Source organism: Lissotriton vulgaris, chromosome 7, assembly GCF_964263255.1.
Source record: "Lissotriton vulgaris chromosome 7, aLisVul1.2, whole genome shotgun sequence".
NCBI classification, from domain to species: domain Eukaryota; kingdom Metazoa; phylum Chordata; class Amphibia; order Caudata; family Salamandridae; genus Lissotriton; species Lissotriton vulgaris.
This window is the reverse complement of record NC_141695.1, coordinates 790,689,281-790,713,240: the sequence shown is the minus strand read 5'-3', so window position 1 is coordinate 790,713,240 and position 23,960 is coordinate 790,689,281. Positions and strand designations below refer to the sequence as shown.

Genomic DNA, 23,960 nt, shown 5'->3' with positions numbered 1-23,960 from the left:
CGAAAAGGTGGCTGGGAATAAAAGAGATTTAAAATATCCAGGTCTTAAGGGACTTACGAAACTGAATATGCTCAATCTCGGTTCGTAGGTGCATTGGCAGAGAGTTCCAGAGGGTGGGAGCCAATTTAAAAAAAGATTTGCTGCCATGCTTAACTGTTCAAACCTTTGGAGTTATCAGTAAGTGTTTGTTTTCAGAGCGAAGTGCCCTTGATGGCTGATACTACTTCAGTTTGCTTGCCAGGTACTAAGGGATCTGTCACCCAGGCCCTCGTCACCAGCCGACTGGACTACGGCAACGCCCTCTACGCCGGAACCACCACCAAGCTCCAGAAGAGACTCCCAACGGATCCAGAACGCCTCAGCCAGACTCATCCTCGACATCCCACGACACAGCCACATCTCTGGACACCTAAGAGACCTGCACTGGCTCCCGGTCAACAAGAGAATCACCTTCCGTCTCCTCACCCACGCACACAAAGCCCTACACGATCAAGGCCCGAGCTACCTCAACAACCGCATCAACTTCTACGCTCCCAAACGACACCTCCGATCAGCCAGTCACGCCCTCGCCGCCGTCCCCCGCATCCGAAGAACGACAACAGGAGGAAGGTCCTTCTCCTACCTGTCTGCCAAGACCTGGAACTCCCTCCCTCCCGACCTGCGCCTGACCCGAGACCACCTCGCCTTCAGGAAGAAGCTCAAGACCTGGCTGTTCGGGCAGTAGCAGCACCCCCCAACCCCCCCCCCCCCCCCACAGGCGCCTTGAGACCCTCCGGGTAAGTAGAGCGCTCTATAAATGTCTATGATTGATTGATTGATTGATTGTTCATTTAGGGTTTCATGTACAAGACAGCAAATTTTGAAGTATATTCGCTTCTTAACCACATCGATGCTAGCGTTATTTTCCTGCTGTGCTGGCCCTTGAGATTTCCCATTGTTCATGACGAGCTCAGCTCGTCATGAGTGTATGGAGGTATACACCATGACGAGCTGAGCTCGTCATGAGTGTCCAAGGAGTTAATAGGCAGCTAACGAAGCGACCTCAAGCTAGGCGCAGAAGGAGAGCGGGCTGGAAGATTTAAAACCAGTCTGGCTGCTGTATTTCGCAGAACCTGGAGCTTATAAAGGAGTTCAGTCTTTATGGAAGCCAACAAAGCATTCCCATAATCCAGGCAACTGACAATCATACCCTGGATCAGTGACAAACGGGAGGGCAAAGGGACCCATTTAAATTTTTTACGAAGGGCGTGCATTATCCCATAACAAGTACATATTGTATGATTGACATGATCACTCATAGAGAGTTGGTTGTCAATCCTTACGCTGAGATTACGGGCTGTTTGGTTCGGAATGGGACAGGTACCTAAGGTAGAAGGCCACCAATCATGTGTCCATAGCATCTGTGCATTGCCAAAAAGAAAAACTTCTGTTTTATTTGCGTTTTGCTGGAAGTAGTTTGTTGACATTCAGTTGCTTATGTCCAGCATACATTGTCCAAATCTGTGTTTGGTGCTAGCGACATCAGGACCAAGAGTGATTCACAGCTGTGTATAATCGGCATACGACAGTGTGTCGAACCCGTGATCCTTGATGATTTTAGCCAAGAGAGATACATATAAATTAAAAAGCATAGGGTTCAGGCTGGATCCCTGGGAGACGACTTTATTTATGGGTTGGCCCTTAGAAGTGAAAGCACCAATTTGGACTCGAGAAGTGCGGTCACTCAGATAACTCTTGAACCAGTCCAGTGCGGGGCCCTCAACACCAGCCTCTCTCAGGCGATCCAAAAGAATGGAATGGGAAATGGTGTCGAAGGCGGGCAACAGATCTAACAGGACTAACATGGCCGACCTTCGATTGCCCAAAGAGAATCTAATGCTATCCACCACTTCAAGTAATGCTGTTTTGGTGCTATGAAACGCTCAAAACCCCGACTGAGAGGAATCTAGCACTTTATTTTTTTTCTAGATGTTTAATTAGTTGACCATTTATCGAAGACTTTGGATTTTTACCAAATAGAGATATAGGTCGGTAAGTTGTTTAGTTGTTCAGGATCAGATTTAGGTTTCTTTAAAATGGGTCTGAGTATTGCCTCCTTCCACCTAATGGGTATCATCGAATGTAGTAGTGAAAGGTTAACAAGCCTTGTTAGGCTGGGAGTGATAACTGGACTGATTTTTAATAGAACTGGGGAAGATACTATTTCAGAGGGGGAGTCTGATTTTACCTTTTTGAGTGCCAGGGTAACTTCTTCCAGAGAGAATTCTGAAAATGTGTTTAGGGTAGAGGCCGTTAAGAAGCAACTTTCTTCTGTTCTCTGAGTATGCAATTGTACAGAGTCATGAGGAAATTGACTATATATTCTGTTGATTTTCTCTATAAAGAAAGTGGATAAGGAGTCAATCCGCTCCTGAGAGGCAACTAGTGGGGGCTGCATAGAGGCAGGATGTGTAAATTTGTTAAGAATCTTAAGCAATTCTTTCTGAAAACTAGAGGCTTTATTTATTCTTTCCCCTAGATATAGTTTTTTTTTGCCGATATAATATGGGCTGAATACTGTCTGTGTAAAAGTTTGTAGTTGTTAAGGTCAATAAGGCTTTTTGAATGTCTCCATTTGCATTCAGCTTTTCTAGCTGCTAGTTTGTCGTTTTTTAGAGCTGTAGTAAACCAAGGTGAGGATTTGTGAAGATCTCTTACTCGTTTATTTGGGGCAATTTTATCCAAAACCTTTCCGGACCCGGCGGTGAGGGGTAGGTCTCTGTTATAAAGATGATGTCTGGCTTCAAGCAGAGTCCATACTTCTAGGGCATGTTTGGAGAGAGATCGGGCGTTACAATAAAACCCTGTTATTTGTAACTGGCCTCTTTTGACCCGTTGAGATGAGGGGTATTTTATTGTGAGGAGGCTTAATGTTATATTCAGGGGGAGAGAAATTGTTCAAAGAATGGAGCTGCTTACTTGTGTATCTAATGGCGTCCATCGATATGATGATCGCCAGAAATATGCAGATAGGGAGAATAAGCTTTGAGATGTAACGGGCCGCGCGGCAGGCGACGGCCAGGCACGGCCGGGTGCAGACGGGCTTGCCTTTGGTGCTGCCGCTGTGCGTCCAGTCTGCATTCCTGCTTTTGAGCTGGTGGGAGTGGGCGGGAGAGATCGGCAGCAACTAGACTGCTAATTTCCCAAACGGCACACAACGCGGCAGACCGGGGACAGTACAGTGCGGTAGGTGAGAGCACAATTTCTCAAGTAGCGGTTTAAAATGTAAAGGCTCAAACTAAACATTAAACTAGACACAAAAAAATGTATATCCAATTTAAAAACCGTGCGAGGAGAAAGGTGTCTGTCCTTCCCTGTGCGTCTTGGTGTGGTGCTGCCCCCCCACACCCCCTCCTTTGAGTGTTCGGGTGACAGGTTTTCGTGCTTCAGCCCTTGCTCGGTTTGTCGTTAAAGATGGTGGCTTCGCCCTGTACCTCTCATTGTACATTGCCTTGTGCCCTCCTTTTCTGGGCATTTTCCCAACAGGAGTTTTTTACACACTTCCTGCTGCTTCTGCACAGGTGTTTTCTACACTTCTGCATGGGTTCCTGCTGTCACCACTCTCAAAGAGAGTGTTTCGATTTTGAAAACGTGCTTTTTAGACCCCTGAGGCATTCGATCTGAATGTTTTTGGTTGTCGTGTCTGGCTCAGTCTCCTCCTCCCTCTTGTGAGGGAATGTTGCTCCTCCCATGCGAGAGGCGTCTGTCACTTAATGGTCTGGACATTATTCTGTCCCTTTCTCCTCTTGACTGTTGGTACTTTTCGCATACCCTAGATTTCTTGTGTGACACTTTATTTTTAAGCGTATTTCTTTTGCCTCTATATCTGCTGTCCTGTTGCACAGCATAACCGTGCAATGCTTCTTCATTTGGTGCCCTTGGTCATTGACCCGGTCAGCTCCACTGCAAGCTTTTAACTGAGTGTCCAGCTTGCTTGGTAGCCTCTTTTTGGCACATTGCCTGCTGGCTATGGCGTCTGTCGCCTTGGGGCTGCTTATGTGCCCCTACAGAAGGGTTCTTGTTATTCTTCGTGCGGTTCAACCTTCCACACGCTATGCTCCTGTTTCGTCCAGTCTTCCACTTGGCTGTCGTTTTTCCTGTACTCCTGTTTTGGGTGCTTCTGCTGGCTGCAGTGGCTGTACTGGTATATGTTGATTCTGTGTTACCAGTTGGCTTCCCTCTGGTGTTTTGTTTGCGGTCAGCCCGTCGGGTCCTGTGCATACATCTGACCCTGGGTTTAGTTTCCCCTTCTTGCGAGGTCATGAAATTTTCCCCTTTTATACCGACATATCTAGCATATGTTTTCGCTCTCTCTCAACCGGTGACTATGCGGAAGCTTTAGTACTGCCCTTTAACGGTTGTGATGCCTTTGCCTCCCACTGTTTTTTGCTCTTTCTGAGCTTCATTCTCTGGTGTGGCGGCGCTGGTTGGCGGTCCCCTCCATGGATCGTCACCTTGTGGGCGGCTACGTTGCCTCGTCAACTTTTGGGGTTCAATCGTAGGCCAGCCTCCTCTAGGGGTATGGCTTTGGTATCTATTATAAGTTAAGGAATCTGCGGCTCGACGTTTCTATCAGATGAACGAGTTACTTACTTTCGGTAACAATGTATGTGGTAGAGACATAGTCTAGCCGCAGATTCCTTAACGCCCACCCGTCTTCCCCGTTCTGCAAGAACCTTTTCAGGTTGGGCTTTCTACACCGGCCTCCTTCTGGGTGGCTTGACCTTTCTGCAGGGTGACGTTTTACTTTCACTCCTACACACAATGGTTCATTCCGCTTTCATTGCTTTACTCCGCCCTTTCTCGTGATTGGGCGGTATGCTCATGTGTCATGTATCCTTTCCAACCCTTTGCCCTGGGTTGTACAGTGTGGGATCTATTCCTGCTTTTCCCATCCTTCGCTCTTCCCCTTCTCTATCGCTTTGGGGTTTCCTCCACCCCTGAGCTACATTGGTTAAAGTCTATGGGCTCTGCCACATTTTTATTGGTCTCTCAATGAGGGTACAACGTCTCTTCCTAGTAACGTCTTGAGGGGTCAATTGTCCTTGCTCCTGTGCTACGGACTTGTTGTCCTTCACGGTACCACATTATTGTTGTGGGCTATCTGTCGTCTGCTGTGATGCTAATTCCTTCTTCGTCTACCTCCAGGGGCGGTTTGTCTTCTTGTTTCGGAGTTGCTTCTCCCTTTACTAGTTTTGAATGTCCAGTGCCTAGCACAGTCCTTTATGGCACTGTTTCACCATTCCATGTCTTTTCCTTTTTCATCTTTTTTGCACACTGTTCCCATATTCTCACAGTTTTTTGGTGATGGCTCATGGCTGTGGCGCGGAAAAGTTTCTCCGACGAAAACTGACGGGAAGCGCGCTGGGAGGGGCATATATGGCTCCGCTGACGTTAAGTACGTAGACTACGCCAGGGCGAAGCCCTGCGGCGCTGCCCCAGGCATGCAGAGATGCTGCTGCTGAAAGTTTTCTGGATCCTGTCTGATGTCTGGGGATATTCTAATTTAAGGAATCCACGGCTAGACTATGTTTCTACCAGATACATTGTTACCAATGTAAGTAACTCGTTCTACATGTCCGAGCATGTTTGTATGAGAACCTACTCGTGAGTTGGCGTGAGCTGGAATGAGCAGTATGATTCAACCAAAGTTGACATGCAAGTGCAGAGGCATGATGCTTGGAAAAGAGGGTCATTTTGTAGTTCTGGCGGCCTGTCAGGTCAGGGTGGTTTGTTTGTGGCAAAGTAATTATTGTACGGCAGAGCTAATGGCTGCCTTATCCTGCTGCTCTGTACAACACTGAGCCTTCAGGCCTCTGTTCTAGAGCCTACCGAGATTAAAAGGGAAATGGACACCGGGCTTCGGTTCCTTTTGTAAAGCGGCACCTGCTGATGCCTTCAGCGACCCTAGGAAGGCTTTATCACCACCATAATCGCTGACACCTCCACTAACCAGGGGGTGCGGATATCAAAAATGACGATCAGTGAGTGCCATCCGTTTCGCTGGTGATAGCGTACCGATCCCAAAGCCAATCTCCTTCATGTTTGACCGATGAGAGGGGTCACTGCCGACTACTCCCAAGTAAGAAACAGCCAATTCTGCACTCTAATTGCATTTAATTTATCACTGCATCGAGCCTCCCTTCAGTGCCGGCCTGACCCTATGATGGCGGCTTCAAGAAAACCTACAACGCAACAAGCACCTTTTATCCTTTTAGATGTCTGCAACAACTTTATAGTCATAGCGTACACATCCTCAAACGTCTAATCTCAATGACGGTGTGTCTCCCAAGGGTATATGTGAAAAGGAAAATCGAAGAAGATCGTGCTTCGTGCACTTCATGGCTAGTCCCCCTCAATGATGGCCTGACCCTAAAATGGTGGCTTCATCAGATTCTTTTAACGTTACTAGTGCCTTTTAATCTCCTGCATGTCTGTTCTACATATATGACAAGAGGCCTCACTATCTCACCATCTCTATACCCAAGCAAGTCTCTGCCACTGCGGCACTTCTGTTACAATCCTCCCAGTATCGCAACGAACCTTGGTCCTAAGCGGAGGTCCGACCCTAAAATGACAGCTTTAACGAAATCCTAGACACAGCGTGTACAGCAAGTGTCCAAGCAGTGCCCAATTCTTTAGAGCCTACTTCCAGCACAGTGTCTCTCAAGGGCCTATGGTACCACTACACACCACATTGTTTACCAGGGGCAACCGGCGCTAAATCTATATCGCTCTCACCTCCAAGTCAGTGCGGTGCACCTTCTCAAAACTGTAATACCTACCTCGAGCATTGAACATAAATCCTGGACATCACTGCCCCCGAAAAGAACATCAAGCACTGTGCATCACATTCGAACTGTACCTCCTCTATCATTATCACTGATCAACAAGCAGCAGTCCCGGACAGTCCTATTTCAAAACAAGCCAAATAAATAAACTAGCTACGCTCCTCTCAGTACTGCGACATCAATATACCCAACCAGCGCATTCATGAAATCTTCAGCTCCTTCAAGGTGGAACGGCTGTACACTCTGTAGCTGGCTAAGCTCGCCTTTGATCCTTCTACACATGCCCATGCTGTAATTTACTCATCGTTGAGCTCCTTACTACTCCTGCAAGACCAGTTTGTTGCTGCATTACTGCCTTAAGGGGTCCAGTCCCATGTGCAAATCACCTCCTTTGTCCCGCATATACATATGGGTCTCCCCCACATGCTCACCAGTCCCAGGCATTAGTCTTCAACATTGAACATCAGGCATTTTACTCTGGCCTATACACAGTCTTCTCATAATAGCCCAGATATACATCTTACGTTCTACCCCTCCATGGTGAGCAGTAAGTAATAAACGAGAAGCTTCAATAAACCAATGCCCGAGGAGACTGCACTTAGGGGTACATCACTGTGGTGGATAAAGAATCCAAGGTTGACTACAAAAGATTCAAGTTTTGCAGTGAACAAGGGAACCCGCAAGGTAAATAAGGACCTTGGGTATCAACTTTTTTTTTAACAAATACAAAAGATCCAAGGCTGAACCTTCTCCATCAGACTCGCCTATCAAGGCTAAAGCAGAAATGAATAGCACAATGGAAATTATTCTCAAAAAGTTAGCAGATGTGCATGATCTGGGCAAATCAACTAAACAAAACACGGACGCTATGCAGTGAGAACTAACCACCATCCGAGCGGACATGAGTACAATCAACTCTAGAATTGTCGCCACAGAGCAAAGAATAAGCGACATCGAAGACGCTGCATCTCAAGCCAACAAGGAAATAAAAACCCTTCTTGACAGTACCAGTAACCTCAAAAGACATGCACCCCAAACTGGAAGACCAAAACCGAAGAGGCAATATTAGAATTTTTGGTGTCCCAGAGGGCTCAGAAGACTCCGCTGAGTCATGAGTTGCATTCTTGAAAACCTGGATCCCTCAGATTACAGACATAAAATTTCACCAGAACCTGGAGCTTGACAGAGCACACAGAATACCTACATTTAGCTCGCCTACAAGGCAAACGACCCACCCTATCATCTGCAAACCTCTAAGATACCAACACACAGAGGTCATCCTCAACTTTGCCCGCAAAAATTGTCAGATCACATGGAATGGCCAAAAAATAACATTCAACCAAGATTACTCAAAACCTACCTGTAACTTGCGGGGTAGGGAAGGGCAGGAGACGTGTCTTAGTTTTACAAGGGTTTATTTGTTGTAACAAAAAGTCAGTACAGGTCTTCCTAGTTACACCTCTTCTCGGAGATCGACTTCTCTCCAGTCGGGTCTTTCGGAGTACTCCCTCCTCCCTTCGTCGGTTTGGGCTCCTCCTTCGGCTAATCTCCTTCGGCTCCGTAATGGCCCAGGCTCCACCGGTAAAGGGGGGAAACACAAAAAGAGGCAAGCGTCAGTTCACGCTACTTTTGTTATGCTATTGGCAAGGGATCGGGTGTGAGGGAAACCGATAGTGCAGGTCGTTTACGGGACGTGAAGGTGTGAAAGGGGTAGACTCCCAGGGAAAAACACGGGATAGTTAACTTAGGCTTTTGCCTTTCTTTTCACCCAACCCACGATACGGGTATGCACCTCGGATAGCCACACCCCTCCTGGTGTGCGGCTGGGCGACGCGTGGTGTTGGCCTCCTGGCGTACTGCTTTCGTCGGTGTTCCGGTCCTCCTCACCACGTCCAGGCGGTTCCTCGGTCTTCGTGGATTCTTGAGAACTGCTCGCCTCAATCTCTTTCCGCGTTGCCGACTCCTCTTTCTCTGCTCAGGTTTCTGCACTGCTCCACTCCACTCTGCCACACACTGTCCGCTCCTCCGGTGTAATAACACACCTGTGGATCCTCCCTGCTGACTCTTATCGGAGAACGTGACTCCTCCTTTTCCATGCGACCGCCCATCCAGTTAAAGGGCCCGATATCGTCCTCCTCGTCGCAGTTGTTGCTCTCATCACCGTTCCAATCCGGGAGTTGTGGTGGCTGTGGAAATAAGAGGGAGGGGGTCACAAGTTATACGTTCACCACGTCCGGTATCGGGATTAGGCGTCCCGTGCCGGGCCTCCTAGTTACACACCATCCCCCCTGGACACTTCCATTCGGGAAGTGTGTTTCCGGAGAGGTAATCAGCACCCTTATTGTCAGTTCCTTTTTTGTGACACACCGTAAAGGCAAAGGGTTGCAAAGCCAGGAACCACCGCATCACCCTCGCATTGTTGGATTTGTTGCGAGCCATCCACAGGAGGGGTGCATGGTCCGTATAGAGGGTAAATGGCCGCCCCTCCAAGTAATACACCAGTTTATCCACCGCCCACCGGATGGCCAGACATTCTTTTTCTACTGTGGGATACCTGAGCTCCCTGGGGAACAGCTTCCTGCTGATGTATAGTATTGGATGATCTAGCCCTGCCTCCCCTTCCTGTGACAACACCGCCCCTATACCATAATCGGACGCATCCGTGTGGAGGGCGAATGGACGCGAAAAGTCAGGAGATAAGATGGGGGTCGAGGTGATCACCCCTTTCAGGGTAGAAAAGGCGTCAAGCATAACCGGGGTTGGGGATGACAACTCTGCTTGTTTTACTTGATTCTGGAGTGTATCTGTGAGAGGGGCAGCAATTTGGGCAAATCGAGGAATGAAGCGTCTATAGTAACCGATGAGTCCTAGAAACGCACACATTTCTTTTTTTGTTTTTGGGAACTGTGTCTCTGATATTGCTCGTACTTTCTCTATTTAGGGCTCGATGAGGCCGTGTCCTAGGATGTACCCCAGATATTTGACTTTTTGGAAGGCGATTCTCGATTTCTTTGCATTGATCTTTAGGCCTGCCTTCTCCAGGGTATCAAATACTTGATGTAGATGTTTCAAGTGGGTCTCCCAATCTGGACTAAAAACAACAATGTCGTCCAGATAGGCCGAGGTAAAGTCTGAGATGTCTTTCAACACGTTATTCATTAATCTTTGGAAGGTGGCCGGTGCTCCATGCAACCTGAATGGCAACACCGTGAATTCGAAATGTCCTTCGTCTGTTGAAAACGCCGTTTTGTGTCGATCTTCTTCTTTAAGGGGAACCTGACAGTAACCTTTAGTAAGGTCAATCGTGCTTATGAATTTGGCTTCCCCTAACTTCTCTATCAGTTCATCTATCCTTAGGATAGGATAGGCATCGAAAGTGGAAATCTCATTAAGTGCTCGAAAGTCCATGCAAAATCGCCTCGTCCCGTCGGGCTTCGGAATCATCACAATCGGACTTGACCAGTTACTATGGGAGGGTCGAATAACCCCTAATCTCTTAATTTCGGCCATTTCTTGCTGTATACCCTTCATTCTGGCTTCCGGTATCTTGTAGGGACGTATCTTTACGATCTTTCCTGGAATGGTCTGGATTTGGTGTTCCGCCAGGTTGGTTCTTCCTGGTATATCCGAGAACACGATGGCGTGTTTTTGCTGGGTTTTCACCAATTCCTGTTTCTCGACCTCTCGTAGGTCCTCGTTGATCACGAGTTTGTTTATCGTGTTCGACTCGTCTGGCTCTTTGGGGTTGGTCAGATGTATCTCCGCTGGTGGGTCTTCCGGGGATTGATTTGCAGCCGGTAACTGGTGTTCCCGATTGTGTCGACCACCTTGTAGGGACCTCCCCATTCAGCTTTAAATTTCTGCGATGAGGAGGGCAGGATGACCAATGTCCAATCGTCCTTCTGAAGACTACGCCATTTCTTTCCTTTGTCGTACAGTTTTTTCTGTTTCTTTTGGGTTTTTTCTAGATTGGCGAAAGCCAGGTCTCTTAATTTGCCCAGTTTGGAACGTAGGTTACGTGCATACTCCAGGGTCTTGAGGGTTTCTTCTGGGGCCTCCTTCTCCCATGTTTCTTTTGTCATTTCTAAGAGAGAGTGTGGTTGGCGACCATAGAGCAGCTCAAATGATGAAAATCCCATGCTGCTTTGTTTTTGTCCGCGTATGACGTACAAGACAAGTGGTAGTATTTGGTCCCATTCAGCTCCATGTACCTCTAGCATTTTCCTCAAAGTGGTCTTCAAAGTTCTGTTGTATCTTTCCACTAGTTTGTCCGTATGTGGGTGATACACGGCTGTTCTGATTTGGTGTATATTTAGTAGCTGGCACACTTCTTTCATCAGGCGATACACGAAGGGCGTTCCCTGGTCGGTCAAAATTTCCTTTGGGAATCCAACCCGAGAAAATAGCTCCAGCATTTTGTCTGCCACGTTTTTGGTGGTGGTGGAGGTGAGAGGAAATGCTTCCGGAAACCTAGTGGAGTAATCCACGATTACCAGGACATACTGGTGTCCCTTTCTTGTCTTGGGGAGAGGGCCTATAAGGTCCAGGCCAACCCTCTCAAAGGGAACCCCGATGATGGGGAGTGGTTGCAGAGGTACAGCCCGAGGTCTGGTCATGTTCCGCTTCTGACAAATTTCACATTCCTGGCAAAAGGTCATAGCGTCTTTATAGATCCCTGGCCAATAAAAGCATCTAAGGATGTTCTGGGTTGTTTTTTCTGCTCCCGTATGGCCGGCGACTACGTGTGAATGTGAGTAGAAGAGCACTTGTTCTCGGAATGATACGGGAACAAGCAGCTGTTCTGGATCATCCTTTTGCCCTTGACGGTACAGTAGGTCGTTTTTGATGAAAAAACGGGGGAATCTAACTGGAGTTTGTCCTTGGGTTTGGTGAGCTGTTTCCCAGGCGTTGAACAAAGTTGCGTCGTTTGCCTGCGCGAAATGAAAACTCCTGTCCAGGACCCAGGGTTCAGGTGATACCAACGCTGGCAACGACCGGGTGCTCCTGGCTGTGTTCCTACTGAGGACTTCAGGTCCTAGGCTCTGACGGAACATGTCTAGGAAAGAGGGCTTATCTGTTCCAATGATGAGGTCCTCCGGAAGGGTGGACAATACCCCGACTCTGACTCTATGGGGAGTACCTCGGTAGGGAACTATGGGAAGCACAGCCCCTATGCCGGTCTCACATCCCCATGAACACACCGTATATACACCTTTTCCCTAGGAAGTACCTGTTGTGGTGGTACATGATGGGCTTGTTCCACCGATTGGCGGCAACCGGAATCTAGGAGCGCTTGGACAGGGTTACCATTTACCTCTATACTTACTCGTTAAGCATGCCCCATTTCCGCTGAATACAGCACAGTCCTTGGAAGGTACCCGACCTCCATAGGTTCCTCTGTTGGTTTCTTCCTGGAACAGAGTTGAGCTATATGGCCCCAAGTACCGCATTCGAAACATTGTGGACCGCTGTGTGGCGGGGATTCAGGTCTCCAGGATTTGGGTTTCAGCGGTTCCGGGATTTTCAAAGGTCTCTTCTCTGTTTTCACGATGGCTTTTTGTTTGTCCGATTCCCAGGGAGGGAGGGGTCTCTGTTGCACCCTCAAAAACGTATTAGCCATTTCAACTTCTTGACTGGCGGTGAGATTCTGATGTTGTCTCAACCACCTCTGTGTAGCAAAAGGTAGGGCCTCCAGGAATTGTTTCAGATAGATTCTGTCCATTATTTCCTCTTTCGTGCTCTCGTTGGGTGTGAGACACTTATCAGCAGCCATCTTAAAACAAACAAACAGCGTTTTTGGAGTCTCCCCTTGTACTCCCCTCTCTTTACGAAACCGGAGGCGGTATGCTTCTTGGTCCAATCCGAGATGGTCCAGGATGATTCTCTTGATATCGGCATAGGGGGTGTCGCCTCTTGGATTTGCCACCTGGTAGGCCGCTTGGGCCTCTCCGACCAACAACGGTGCTAGAAAGAACGGTCATTTTGCACCGGGCCAACCGCAGGCTCAGGCAGCCCTTTCGAAGTTCAGCTAAAACGCATCAGGGTCCTAACCTGGTTGGTATTTTTGCAGGGACACCCCACTGATGCTCTGGGGCGTTCCACCCAAGGTTACCGGTCCGTTCGCCAGGGGAGGGTCGAGTGCACGGGCCGTCATGGCCGCTTTCATTATTTCCCTATCGGCATCTGCAGTCCGTATCTGTTGCTCCGTGCGCCACTCCAGTCGTTCCTGACCCTTCACTAGTGCCTGTACTACTTCGTCCATCTTCGTTACACAGATGGATGGTTTGCCCGCATTCTCCACCACTGTAACTTGCGGGGTAGGGAAGGGCAGGAGACGTGTCTTAGTTTTACAAGGGTTTATTTGTTGTAACAAAAAGTCAGTACAGGTCTTCCTAGTTACACCTCTTCTCGGAGATCGACTTCTCTCCAGTCGGGTCTTTCGGAGTACTCCCTCCTACCTTCATCGGTTTGGGCTCCTCCTTCGGCTAGTCTCCTTCAGCTCCGTAATGGCCCAGGCTCCACCGGTAAAGGGGGTAAACACAAAAAGATGCAAGCGTCAGTTCACGCTACTTTCGTTATGCTATTAGCAAGGTATCGGGTGTGAGAGAAACCGATACTGCAGGTCGTTTACGGGACGTGAAGGTGTGAAAGGGGTAGACTCCCAGGGAAAAACACGGGATAGTTAACTTAGGCTTTTGCCTTTCTTTTCACCCAACCCACGATACGGGTACGCACCTCGGATAGCCACACCCCTCCTCGTGTGCGGCTGGGCGACGCGTGGTGTTGGCCTCCTGGCTTACTGCTTTCGTCGGTGTTCCGGTCCTCCTCACCACGTCCAGGCGGTTCCTCGGTCTTCGTGGATTCTTGAGAACTGCTCACCTCAGTCTCTTTCCGCGTTGCTGACTCCTCTTTCTCTGCTCCGGTTTCTGCACTGCTCCACGCCACTCCACTCTGCCACACACTGTCCGCTCCTCCGGTGTAATAACACACCTGTGGATCCTCCCTGCTGACTCTTATCGGAGTACGTGACTCCTCCTCTTCCATGCCACCGCCCATCCAGTTAAAGGGCCCGATATCGTCCTCCTCGTCGCAGTTGTTGCTCTCATCACCGTTCCAATCCGGGAGTTTTGGTGGCTGTGGAAATAAGAGGGGGAGGTCACAGGTTATAGGTTCACCACGCCCGGTATCGGGATTAGGCGTCCCGTGCCGGGCCTCCTGGTTACACTACCGTAGACATAAGAAAAGGCTTTCTTCTACTAAGAGACAAACTAATAGATAAGAACTTCCAATTCTCCTTTGCTGGTCCTGCAAAATTTAATATTATTGAGAATGGAAGACTCCACTTCTTCACGGACCCAAATGATTTGTCAAAATACTTGGAGACTTCGACATTTCAAGATTTGGACCTCTCTATTTCCGCTTCTAATAAACGGAAAACAAGATATCCTTTTTGAATGCTAGTTAACCCTACTACGTATGTGCAAGGTTATAAGTCTATAACTTTTACCACCCCTTTGTCAGTATCTTTATCCATCTGCTGCCAATTATGTACAACTTAACTAAATTATCTCTAGCCAAATTAGCTTTTAATCAGTTAAATATTTACGTTGATACACCTTCAAATCAAGGGTTTTTTTACCTTATTTTCAAATAAGCAATTAAAAAACTGAAGAGTCAGTGTTGTGTGAGCAAATGTATGAATTGAATCCGCAAATCAAAGCACAATAAAATAAACAACATATTGCCTTAATACCGAAACCGGATCAAACTACTTGAATAATTATTCTGCCCCCTCTCTGCTAATGTCGTCTGGTTATGCTAGATACATTAACAACAGCGTGGTACATGAATTAATAGCACACAGTGATCTAGCAGAATACTCTGTAGAAATAGTTGCAGTTTCATAATTGAGGCGAGGAAGGTCATCAAAGCTAGCAGGAACAACGACAATGGAAATAAACAAAAAATCTATTTGACTACATGCTGCTGAAACAACCATAGTGAGATGGGCAGGTGAAAGACCTGAATGGCAAGGGGTGAATTCCATTTTGTACAAGATGGTGTTTATACTTAAATGGAGTCGTAGTTAACAAGGATCAGAACAAGCGTTTGCAATGCAATAGGTCTCACATTTACACGAGTTTAGCTATTGGCATTGCAAATGACAATGCCTTTTATTTATGTTTTAAAACGAAAACAAAAAAGGCATTGTTATTTGCAATGTCTATAGCTCATACTTGCGTAAATGCGAGACCTATTGCATTGCAAATGCTTGTTTAGGTGTCTGTCTTAGGTAAGTTATGGTATTGAGGGAAGTGGAAATGCACAAATCTACTACCTTTGACTTTAGATATTCAAACATAGGGCAGAAGTCATCTAATATGACAGCCCATTTTTTTAAGTTAAGTGTACTCCAAGGTCTGAACATCACTACTTGTTTCTGGGTGATACGGTTAGTGCCAATTGTAGCTAGAACATTAAACAAGCTGGAAAGGACAATAAAGGCCTGAGAGAAATATATAGAAAAATATTAATTCAAAAAAATTAACCATTGCATGGATCCAAAGAGACGGTGCAAGAGTAAAACAGAGATAGACAAGTGCAATCACAAAGTGCAAGAGACTGCTCAAATTGTGAGAGGACATATACATAAAATAAACACACAGACACCAAGAGACCATGCAAGTGAGCGAAGAAGAGATAGCCAGTGATTGTGTACTGCAAGAGACACCCAAGGAGGCTCACTAAATATCCCACAGGAGACGATGCATGGGTGAGAACGAGAGACTGACAATGGCAATTACAAACAGCAATAGATAGAACAACATGTAAGAGAGAAACACACACTATGAAACACACACCCCAACAGAATAGACAGGGCGAGACACAAGAGTCATCACGGATAACTAAAGGCTGAAAGAGAGACATCCACACAAAATATAGGCCCCAGACGGAAAGAGATACACAGGAAACAGATGTGGTCTGAAAGAGACATCAACAGGTGTCGGATTTAAACAAGGCACTGGCCACAGGGACGTAGATGCAAAGAGCTCAGGTCTCCTCTGACGGGTACCCCACCGTTCACGAGAAGGTGACATGTGTTTCTACAGTCCTTTAAATGACAGCTGTCACTTAACCAGCCCCAGCAGTATTCCTGCTTAGTGCATTAACTGACACGTGACATTTGGGCTGGAAGCTGATCGCTACAGCAGATTAAAAAAAAACCAACTAGGCTATCTCATCGGATGTGATTACACTTCCATGTTCTGACCCGTGGCGGGGTCTCCCTTTCTGCCAGTTATCCAAAACTCTGCAGATACTCTGACAGAAGCAGGCCGAGGGCTTGGCATGGTGTCGCTGAGTTTGAGTGCCCTGTCCTTGCCTACATAAATTAAGCCCAGCCTGAGGGAAAGTGAAAGCGCGCCTTGCGCGCGCTGTGTTCACGCGGAAAAGGGAGATGTGCACGCCTACGAAGTCCACATCACCTGTCCGTACGCGTGCCATCTCCTGTGCCCCTTTAGAGGAGACGCCATGTGCGCGCACATGGTTTGTCTCCCTTCGCTCACCAAACTGACAACAATTGGCTCGCCAACATGCGCTGCATGTGCTAGGCGAGACCTAAATAGGCACTTTTTACATATCAAAGTATTTGTTTGAAAAGCAACAGTACTAAATCAGTGTATGCACATGTAATCGAATGTGAAAAGACTTTGACGTTAACGATGCACAAAAGTGTAAACATATACAAAATCTCTGAACATAATGCTTCTGTGCTGAGGCAACCTAGTATTAGTGGCATGCATTGCTCAATCAATCAATCCATTTATAGAGCGTGCTACTCACCCGTAGGGGTCTCAAGGCGCTGAGGGAGGGGGGGTGCCGCTACTGCTCGAAGAGCCAGGTCTTGAGGTGTTTCCTGAATGTGAGGTGGTCCTGGGTCAGTCGTAGGTGGGCGGGGAGGGTGTTCCACGTCTTGGCCGCCAGGTAGGAGAATGATCTTCCTCCGGTGGGGGTACTGCGGATCCGTGGGACGTTGGCGAGGGCGAGGCTGGCGGGGCGGAGTTTACGTGTTGGAGTGTAGAACGTGAGGCGGTTGTTGAGGTATTCAGGGCCTTTGTCGTGGAGCGCTTTGTGTTAGTGGGTGAGGAGCCTGAACGTGATCCTCTTGCTGACGGGGAGCCAGTGCAGGCCTCTCAGGTGGGCTGATATGTGGCTGTAGCGAGGGATGTCGAGGATGAGTCATGCGGATGTGTTCTGTATGCGTTGGAGTCTTTTCTGAAGTTTGACTGTGGTTCCTGCTTATAGGGCGTTCCCGTAGTCTAGTCGGCTGGTGACGAGGGCCTGGGTGACTGTCTTTCTAGTTCCGGTAGGGATCCACCGGAAGATCTTACGGAGCATGCGCAGGGTGTTGAAACATGAGGATGAGATGGCCTTGACTTGCTTGGTCATCGTGAGAGAGGAGTCCAAGATGAATCCCAGGTTGCGTGCGTGGTCAGTGGGTGTTGGTGTGGTGCCCAGTGCTGTAGGCCACCAGGAGTCGTCCCAGGCGGAAGGGGATGGTCCGAAGATGAGGACCTCCGTCTTGTCTGAGTTCGGTTTCAGACGGCTGAGTTTCATCCATTCCGCGACGTTTTTCATTCCTTCCTGGAGGTTGAGTTTGGCGGTGGCTGGGCCTTTGGTGAGGGAGAGTATCAGCTGGGTGTCGTTGGCGTATGAGATGATGTTGTGGTTGTGTTAGCATGCAATGGTGGCGAGGGGGCTCATGTAGATATTGAAGAGGGTTGGGCTGAGCGATGAGCTTAGGGGTACGCCGCAGATGATCTCGGTGGCTGTGGAGCAGAAGGGAGGGAGGCGGACTCTCTGGGTTCTGTCGGAGAGGAACGAGGTGATCCAGTCCAGTGCTTTACCTTGGATCCCGACATTGAGGAGGCGGGTTATTTGGTGCGATGGTAGACTGTATCAAAGGCGGCTGAGCGGTCTAGGAGGATGAGGGCGGTTGTTTCCCCGTTGTCAAGCAGGGTCCTGATGTCGTCGGTGGCTGCGATGAGGGCGGTCTCGGTGCTGTGGTTGGCTCAATCCGGACTGGGATGGGTCGAGGAAGCCATTGGCCTCGAGGAAAGCGGTCAGCTGTTTATTGACGATCTTCTCGATAACTTTAGCAGGGAAGGGAAGAAGAGAGATGGGGCGGAAGTTTTTGAGGTCTTTGGGGTCCGCTGTGGGTTTCTACAGTAGGGTGTTGATCTCTGCGTGCTTCCAGCTCTCTGGGAAGGTGGCGGTACGCTGACGACACCCAGCTGATCCTCTCCCTGACCAACGACCCCGCCGCCGCCAGAGCCAACCTTCACAAAGGGATGAAAGACGTAGCCGAGTGGATGACGACCAGCCGCCTGAAACTGAACTCAGACAAGACGGAAGTCCTCATCCTGGGCTCCTCGCCCTCCGCCTGGGACGACTCCTGGTGGCCCCCCGCCCTGGGCACCGCACCCAAACCGACAGACCACGCACGCAACCTGGGCTTCATCCTGGACTCCTCCCTTTCCATGACCAGACAAGTCAACGCCGTCTCCTCGTCGTGCTTCAACATCCTGCGCATGCTACGGAAGATCTTCCGGTGGATCCCCACCGAGACCAGGAAGACGGTCACCCAGGCCCTCGTCACCAGCCGACTGGACTACGGCAACGCCCTCTACGCCGGAACCACCGCCAAGCTCCAGAAGAGACTCCAGCGGATCCAGAACACCTCAGCCAGACTCATCCTCGACATCCCACGACACAGCCACATCTCCGGACATCTGAGAGACCTGCATTGGCTCCCCGTCAACAAAAGAATCACCTTCCGTCTCCTCACCCACGCACACAAAGCCCTACACGATCAAGGCCCGAGCTACCTCAACAACCGCATCAACTTCTACGCTCCCAAACGCCATCTCCGATCAACCAGTCACGCCCTCGTCGCCGTCCCCCGCATCCGAAGAACGACAACAGGAGGAAGGTCCTTCTCCTACCTGGCCGCCAAGACCTGGAACTCCCTCCCTCCCGACCTGCGCCTGACCCAAGACCACCTCTCCTTCAGGAAGAAGCTCAAGACCTGGCTGTTCGAGCAGTAGCAGCACCCCCCCCCCAAGCGCCTTGAGACCCCCGGGTAAGTAGTGCGCTCTATAAATGTCTTTGATTGATTGATTGATTGAGTTGTTTATGACGTTCCGTAGGTGGGGAGCGATGATGGTGTCTGCTTTGTTGAAGATGTGGTGGGGGCATGGGTCGGAAGGAGAATCGGAGTGGGTGGTGTGCTTGGCGTGGGTGGTGTCTTCGGTGCTGATGGGAGTCCAAGCTCTGAGGATGGTTGTAGGGGGCTTTGGTTCAGTGGCTGGGGGCGGAGTCTGGGCGCCGAAGCTGTTGTGTTTATCGGCGATTTTGCGGTGAAAGAACGTGGCGAGGGAGTTGCAGAGGTCTTGCGACTGTGTGATGTCGTTGCTGCTGGCGCTGGGATTGGAGAGCTCTTTTACGATGCTGAAGAGTTCCTTGCTGTTGTGTTTGTTGTTGCTCCTAGCTTTTAGGCACGATGTTTTTATTAAGTATGTTTTTTTTATGACAAATACGCATAATTCTTGTGCTGAATGTACATCTCCTATAACCTACTGACGTATTTCCGTTTCACGTTTGTGGTTTGCAGGCTTGTGGCAGTCTGTGCACATTGATGACCTGAGAAAATCAAAGGACATGGTTGCTGATGTGACTGAGCTACAGCATCTTAAGATCAGCCAATTGTTCTACCCGTGCAAGAAGACTATTACATCTGAATGTAAGTATTTACTAGCTTCGGGAAACACATAAAACCACCGTTTCTGTATTCGGGCAACGCTATACCGCAAAGGTGACAAGGAAGGACCTTGCTCTTTTCTTTGCCTTTTCTGAAATATCCTCCACACTATGGAAAGGGCTCATTATGCTCTTAATTTGGGTTCTGCACTCATTGAGTGGTCATTTTCGCACCCAGGTTTCCATCTGTCAAGACTTTCGTCAGAATTATTGATCACGCTTAATTACAGTTCTCACCTTAAATATAAAAATGACATAGATCAGATAGCATTGGACCTCGCTGACATATTTTAGAAATCAAAGGTTTTTTATACCGTGTTACAGTAACCAAAGGATGGCTTGTGATATCCTGGTCGACTTCGTGTCTCTTGCTCCGAGGTCTCTTATCTTTGTCTCAGGCAGACTGCATTCTAGTTGGGTTTTCTAAGCCATATATGTAGCTGTTCTGGATCTTCGTAAAAAAAAGGATTCGTTTTGGGTTTTCTTTTTAACAAGCTGCAGAGGAGAGTACATTGTCATACTGGTGCTCGCAAAACAAGGTTTGTGGTGTCCTCATAAAACGGGGCATTAAATGAGGGCAACAGTAAGCAAGTCGTTTTTCCACTCTACAAAACTGTAAGGCAGGTATCATTTGAATACTTGTTTGAATACTGGGTACCTCGTGTAGAAACGATTCGAAATTAAATGAAAACGAGTTGAAACACAGGTGCTGATATAGGAGAGTGTGAGCTCTGGAGTTGTGATTAGGGCAGTTATTTGTCGATTTTCGTATTAAAAACGCACTTGGAAATACTAAGGTTGCCTTGTATGTAAATACATGTTAAAAAGATCAAAATGAGATGGAAAGAAACCTGCTACTTCCCGATCTCCCTGTCGGTTCTTGATCTGCAAAACTGCGTTTATTTCTCAGTGCATTTTGCTGACAATAACAAAAGTGTATTTCAGTTTGAAGGTTTTGCACATTGTTTACTTGTGTAGGCTGATGAAAATGCCCACTTGTGCTGCATTCATGTACACAGAAGGAATGCTAGCTTTCTGTAGGGATGCGTTTACTTTCCGTCCCTATTAATTCGAAACGTTCTATCTGATAATTCTGCCAGCAGATGACAATATCTGGTTTTCCTGAATTGAAGTGGAATATCCAGGATGCTCAAATAATGGAGTAATCTGACAGCTATTTTCCGTGTGCCTTCCAGTACTGCAGTGTGTATTCATGTGTTCCCAGAAGCAAAACTCCTGATTACTCAGTCTTTCATGAATTGTTGTACTTGAGTTTCCTTAGTTTATTTTCTGTTTTGCCTCTTTACTTCATAACTGTTTTGCTCCGTACTTTCACGTTTATCTCCGCTATTTTCTCATATCTTGTCTAAGAAACCTAGTTTACTAAACAGAAGGAATGCATTGGTGTAATAAAGGAGCTTTCTTTTCTTCCTTCACCACTACTGATTTCTAGTGCATGCTTACGACATCAGTTGAAATTGTTTTGTTTCAGCCATTATTGCAGATTCAAAGGTGGAGACCAGCAAAGGGGTAGAGAATGATACCCTGATGGAATATGATGACGATGCTGAAGTTAAGATGGAAAGTGAGAATGAGGAAGAGGATAAAGCACAAAAGGAAACAACGAGACCTGGGATGGAAGACCCTGCTGGAATGGAGATCGAGTTTTCAAGTCAAATGGAGGAAGGAGCAGATATGAAAGATAATGCAGATGAAGAGGCATCTGTAGACATGGAGGCCAGTGAAAGCCCTCAGCAGGAGACGCAAGCATCTGAAACTGCAGGACCTAAAATTGAAAAAGATGTAAGTCCAGACCCCAATAAATATTTGTGTGATGTAAAAGTTGTCATTTATTTTATTGAAGGGGTTGGGCTTGTCTAAAAGTTTCTGTTGTGAGTCCTTTTTCTGAGGACAGCAATAAGGTGGCAATAAGGGACAAGAAAAGCGTGAAGCAGCAATATGTGTGGTATTCTAGAACGATGCAGTCTTTCATCTTTCCAATACATTAAAACGATCCTTATTTTGATGGGCAATGGTCCTATAAATACCCTGTGTGATATCCTTGTTTTCAGCGAAGTTTAACAATCAAAGACTTCACTGTGATAGCTGCAAGTCTCTTAAATACTTAATTCATGGGCTGCTGTCATTTATTTCTTGCAGTTTTTAGGTCAAGCCTAGTGCAGCGTGCATGCGCTGCTGTGGAAGGCTTCTTGTATCTACTCTGTATAGATCTGACTCCTCCCACATATTGAATTGGCTTCTGATTGTGTCTTTTTAGAATCAAAGCCTGCAAATGGCTAAAGGTGGGTGCATGTCCCACCACCTCTTCTGAAAGGTTTACTCCCACTGCGTGTTGCCGTGGGAGTGAGCAACGGTGCGCAGGGCGGCAGCTGCAGTGCCTCCTTGTCTCCGTGAGCCCCTCCTCGCCACTCCCCCTTATCTCCCTGTGCCCTCCCCCACCACTCCTCTTTGTGGCCCTGTGTCGTTTACAGACACATTTTGTTTTATTGTTTCGAGATTTCTTCTTTTATTATTTTTAATTTCACTTGATTCTTACCACAAGCAATGCAGAGGTAAACTTACTTTCCCCATCTCCTAATTTTAAAAGTATCATTATGATTGTGTGTTCTGTTAAAGCTACTCATCTTTTCATGCATACTACGTTCATACGACGGCTCAGTGGCACAGATCTTTCAGGCAAACTGCTGCGCCCCAAGTCCTGCTTCCTGCTCCTATGATCTGCATTTCCTTTATAGGCAAAGGCTCTTTTGTACAAGCATTATTTGTGCTTGAGTCTTCATGGGTCCGAAGTGTGAGAATGCTATTTACATATGTTGGTCATAAGAAATACATTGGTCATTATTTAGTGATTCTTGCTATGTTTCCCTCTGTTAAATTAATCAGGTCCTGGATACGACCACCCTTATCAGGAGCTGTGTACAGAGTGCAGTTGGTATGCTCCGGGACGAGAACGAGGCTCCCACTCGCAGCACCCGGAGGATTGAGATCCTTCTGCGTCTTCTGTCGAACGAGGACGAATTAAGAGGTATTTCGGAGCAGGGGTGCATTGTATCCCATGTAGCATCAGAACAATGTCCTGCACTGTACGGACTTATGATTTATTTGCATTCTCTCTAGGTGGGTGACATGAAAGGGGTTTTGTGGCATTACTGTCAGTCCTGTAACAATACCCACACTAGCTCCCGGCCTCATCACTTTCCAGGACTAGATTCCCTAACCAGACTTAGCCAAGTAGGGCTGGACCTCATGCCTAGAAATACCCAAGAGGCACCTTTGCTCTCCACCCCTCATACTGAAGCCAATGTGAATGTTCTGGGGAGTTTTCACTCCTCTCATGCCTGGGTGGTGTAAGCCATTGAAAGACGGGCTGGAAATCGACATTTTGCAGTGGTTTCCTTCTCATTTTACTTGCTACTGTGTGATGTCGGCTCCTCACAATGTAACTGTGTGAAGGTAGCGGGTATCCAGTGACACGTGAGTTGGCAGCTCTGCCATAACTATTCTACAGGACAGTGCCATGTTTCGTAGTCAGTAGTGGCATTGTGTGAGTTAAGCACTTGTTACCCTTGGACGTACCTCTTAAAGGGACCATCCAGCTTCAAGGAGGAAACCCATCTCTTTACCATGTCCAGCGTCCCTAACAGTCTCCAACAAATAGGCATCTGAGAATATTGATTTATTTGATGATTTCTGTTGGGTTTATTGTGACATCATTTACCATATGGCCCCTTTTGCAGTAAAGCTAATAGCCTGTTATTTTGGATTGGATGGCGGACGCCTGGTTGTCCCTGAATGATGTAAATGCTTCTCTGTTATCAGTGTTCTAGAAGCACCAGAAGATGGTGTATTAGAAGGAGCGAGCGGGAAATGGTACAGAACAGACAGGTGTGGAGGGTAAGGGAGAAATGCAAAAAACGTGCAAGATGGGAAACCTTATCCTGTTGATTGTGTAGTGTTTTATGTACATGCTGACTGCAACTGTTGATATTCTGCCCTTACAATACCCTCATTATTTGTACGTTCTAATCTTTGATGGTTAGCCTTTATCTGATATTTTCTATGTATATTGTGCATTTCATCTATATCAGCAACTGTTTCTACGTTAGTATGCATTTGTTTGCTCCCTTTGTCATTCTGGCACCAGTGGGAGTGCTCTGCCCTATAGAAACGGCCAATAAATAATGTGCGATTCTCTTTTGGAATCCGTTAATTAAAAGCTGGCTATGCTACTCCAAATGACACACGTTCTTAAAGTCACCATGTTACCCAAAATAATTCAATACATGAAAA

General features: G+C 47.5%; 1 protein-coding gene across 1 annotated transcript in view; it reads left to right on the top strand.

Annotated features, from left to right (window-relative positions):
- The window catches only part of RNF213 (ring finger protein 213), a 2,876,335-nt gene that overhangs the window by 1,886,091 nt on the left and 966,284 nt on the right, over positions 1-23,960 (top strand). Inside the window, exons 31-33 of the mRNA XM_086931045.1 lie at positions 19,504-19,632; positions 21,142-21,452; positions 22,554-22,695. Of these exons, the coding sequence (XP_086787171.1) occupies positions 19,504-19,632; positions 21,142-21,452; positions 22,554-22,695 (582 nt within the window). The remainder of the gene's footprint in view (positions 1-19,503; positions 19,633-21,141; positions 21,453-22,553; positions 22,696-23,960) is intronic.